The following is a 3,124-nucleotide window of genomic DNA, read 5'->3' as shown; positions in this document are numbered from 1 at the left end:
ATTAAGTAGATATTATGTTGAACAAGTCCAATCTTAAAAAATGCCAAAAAATAAGAATGTATTTAGAACGGGAATGCATGTCGTTTGCCTTTTTTCCTGTACCTTTAAAATGCATACGAGCAAAACATATTTTAAACAGCAAAAAATAGAAACACATGGGGAGTAATCGTCTCCAGTTGGGGAGGCGATCCCCCCACTCAATAAATGAGGTAACTATAGAAAGCACACGTGGGGAGTATTTGGGAAGTGCACCTAACAGTCTCGTATCTCCCTGAAAATACATGCACGTGCAGTAGTGTTTAAATAGACCCAAGAGGTAAGGTTATGTTCAACCCAACTTGTATTAACATAACCAGCTCAGAACTCTCTTGGAGGAACAATGGAGGTGGAAAGGGTGCAATCTTTGGCATACGGAGGGGTATTGAAAGAGCTACCGGTGCAGTTTGTTCGTCCGGCGAACGAGAGGCCGGAGAACAGCAAAGCCCTTGAAGGAGTCAAGGTACCTGTTATCTCTATGTCACAACCTGATGATGTTCTTGTGAAAGAGATGTCAAAGGCATGTTCAGAGTGGGGTTTCTTTCTTCTCACTGACCATGGCTTTCCATCTTCACTCATTCATCAGCTACAAGTGGTTGGAGAAGAGTTCTTCAATTTGCCACAGGAAGAGAGAGAGAAATATGCCAATGATCCTTCTGCTGGGAAGTTTGATGGGTATGGAACAAAGATGACTAAGAACCATGATGAGAAGGTGGAGTGGCTTGATTATTTCTTCCATCATATATGGCCTACTTCTAAGGTCAACTATGCAATATGGCCCCAAAACCCTCCTGCTTATAGGTATGGATCGATGCTACTATAATTACAGTTTTGAGTAACCACCTCTCTCTCTCTCTCTCTCTCCCTGTGTGTGTGTGCATCATCTCCAAAAATTTATTAGTCATGATCTTGATCTTGATTTGTATCCATTTAAGGGTAGTTGTAACTACATATTATAAACAATGATGAAAAGAATTAGGGTTCGTTTGATTTTGTTTCTCCTATTTCTGTGTCTAGAAACAGCAGAAATGGTTTTGTTTCTTAAAGAAACGCTTTTTGGAATTGCAAAAAGGTGTTTGATTTTTCTGTTTCCTAAAACGTTTTTCACAGTTTAGTCGAGTTCAGGACATGAGTGAAGGCATGACGTTGTAGGAATGCAACTCACGAGTGAAGGCATGAATGTGAGCTTCAAAAGGATGAAGCCAATCCGATATTGTGGGCTTTGCACAACCAGGTTGGAATCGCCGCATTTGGTTAGTGAGAAGTTTCAACAATGGGTTGGGGTTTGGGTAGGTCGAGTGAAGTATCGGATTTTTCATAATTTTTTTCGTTCACACTTGTTTGTAGAAATAAAAAAACAAGTCTAACTTGTTTCTCCATTCCTGTTTCCAAACACAGAAATAGGCATAAATTTCTATTTTTGTTTCCAAAAACAAGTAAAAAGAAACAAAAAAGTCAAACGGTTTTAGGGGTATTTTTTCATTTCTGAGCACAGAAAAATGAAAAAACTATTTATGAAAACAAAATCAAACAGTCCTAAGACAAGTGAGAAACACGAGAAACATGAGTTGAGAGTGAATCATATCCCACTTAAAAGGTATAATGCTGCCAAAACATAACAACCCTTATTTATTAATCCCTTGGAGCTGGTGTCCGGTCATTTTCATGTGATTTTAAAATGGAGAAAACTACCATTTTTTCCCTTATCTTCAAGATCCGATCCCATAAGCTGATGATTGATGACACACCATTTATATGAATATATTATTTTTTTAATACGGAATTTTCTTACACATTATTGGATGTCGAATTAATGCATTCATCTTTTTCATAGAAATGTAAACGGGTTGAATACGGATCAGATGTGATCGGATTTGTATATCTTTAGTCCCTAAATAGCTACTGAATCCAGTTTTTCAATTATTCGTTTACATCTCTAACTTCCAATATTACCAGACCTCCTCCCCTCCCTTTTCCCCCGGATTTTGCTCTCAATCCATTACTCTCAATTGTCTTAACTCTTTTCCTTGTTCTCTAAAACCTATCGAATCATCAAAAACCCTCAAGATCATTAGATCATTAGATCATTACTTACTTAATCTTTTTATTTTTTTGGGTGAATTACTTAATTTATTTTTATTAATATTATTGCGTTCCAAATTATCTGAATCTAGATCCGAAAACCCTCTGACCGGATACAGATACCCCTAAATGCATATGATGCAAATCGAATTCAATTCAATAAGAAGAATATAACAGGTTTTGACATAATCTCAATGGCATTTGATGCAGGGAAGTGAATGAGGAATACGCAAAGGAAGTGCTGAGAGTTACTGATAAGGTCTTGGAGTTGCTATCTGAGGGGCTTGGTTTGGAAGGGAAGACTATGAAATCTATTTTGGGGGGTGATGAGATGGAGCTAGAAATGAAGATAAACATGTATCCACCATGCCCACAACCTGAATTGGCATTGGGAGTGGAACCACACACAGACATGTCTGCAATCACCATACTTGTCCCCAACGATGTCCCTGGCCTGCAAGTATGGAAAGATGACCACTGGGTAGCCGTTGATTATGTGCCAAACTCTCTCCTTTTCCACATTGGAGACCAGATAGAGGTCAAATTAACCCTAACTTTATTATTATTATTATTATCTATCTAGATCAAGACATATTAGCATTTGTAAATAATGGTGCAGGTAATAAGCAATGGGAAGTACAAGAGTGTTCTTCATAGGAGTGTGGTGAACAAGGAGCGAAAGAGAATGTCCTGGGCTGTATTTTGCTGCCCTCCAACAGAATCTGTAATTGGACCCAATCTATTACTGGTGAATGATGAGAACCCTGCTAAGTTTTCAACTAAGACATACGGGGAGTATCGATACCGTAAATTCAATAAGCTGCCGCAGTGAATGAATTTAGCATCGAGATTAGACTTTCATAGTTTCTGGTATTGAAATTGGAGTGAAAATGAGTCAAACTGTCTTACACGTCATTGATCGGGGTCCTTTGACAAAGGGTTGTCACTATTTGAATAAGATCTTTATGAGCTTCAATGTTATGCTTCTTTTTTTTTTTTTTTTTTT

At 37.9% G+C, this 3,124-nt stretch overlaps 1 protein-coding gene across 1 annotated transcript; it reads left to right on the top strand.

Moving 5' to 3' along the window:
• The first annotated feature begins 336 nt into the window (after nucleotides 1–336).
• Nucleotides 337–3,099, top strand: LOC122076177 (flavonol synthase/flavanone 3-hydroxylase-like). Its single transcript, XM_042641487.1, has 3 exons — nucleotides 337–837; nucleotides 2,329–2,656; nucleotides 2,738–3,099. The coding sequence occupies exons 1-3, from the start codon at nucleotides 380–382 to the stop codon at nucleotides 2,948–2,950; spliced, it is 999 nt and encodes a 332-aa protein (XP_042497421.1). The 5' UTR covers nucleotides 337–379; the 3' UTR covers nucleotides 2,951–3,099.
• Nucleotides 3,100–3,124: the final 25 nt, after the last annotated feature.

Source organism: Macadamia integrifolia, chromosome 4, assembly GCF_013358625.1.
Source record: "Macadamia integrifolia cultivar HAES 741 chromosome 4, SCU_Mint_v3, whole genome shotgun sequence".
Lineage (NCBI taxonomy): Eukaryota > Viridiplantae > Streptophyta > Magnoliopsida > Proteales > Proteaceae > Macadamia > Macadamia integrifolia.
This window is presented reverse-complemented; position numbering and strand designations above follow the sequence as displayed.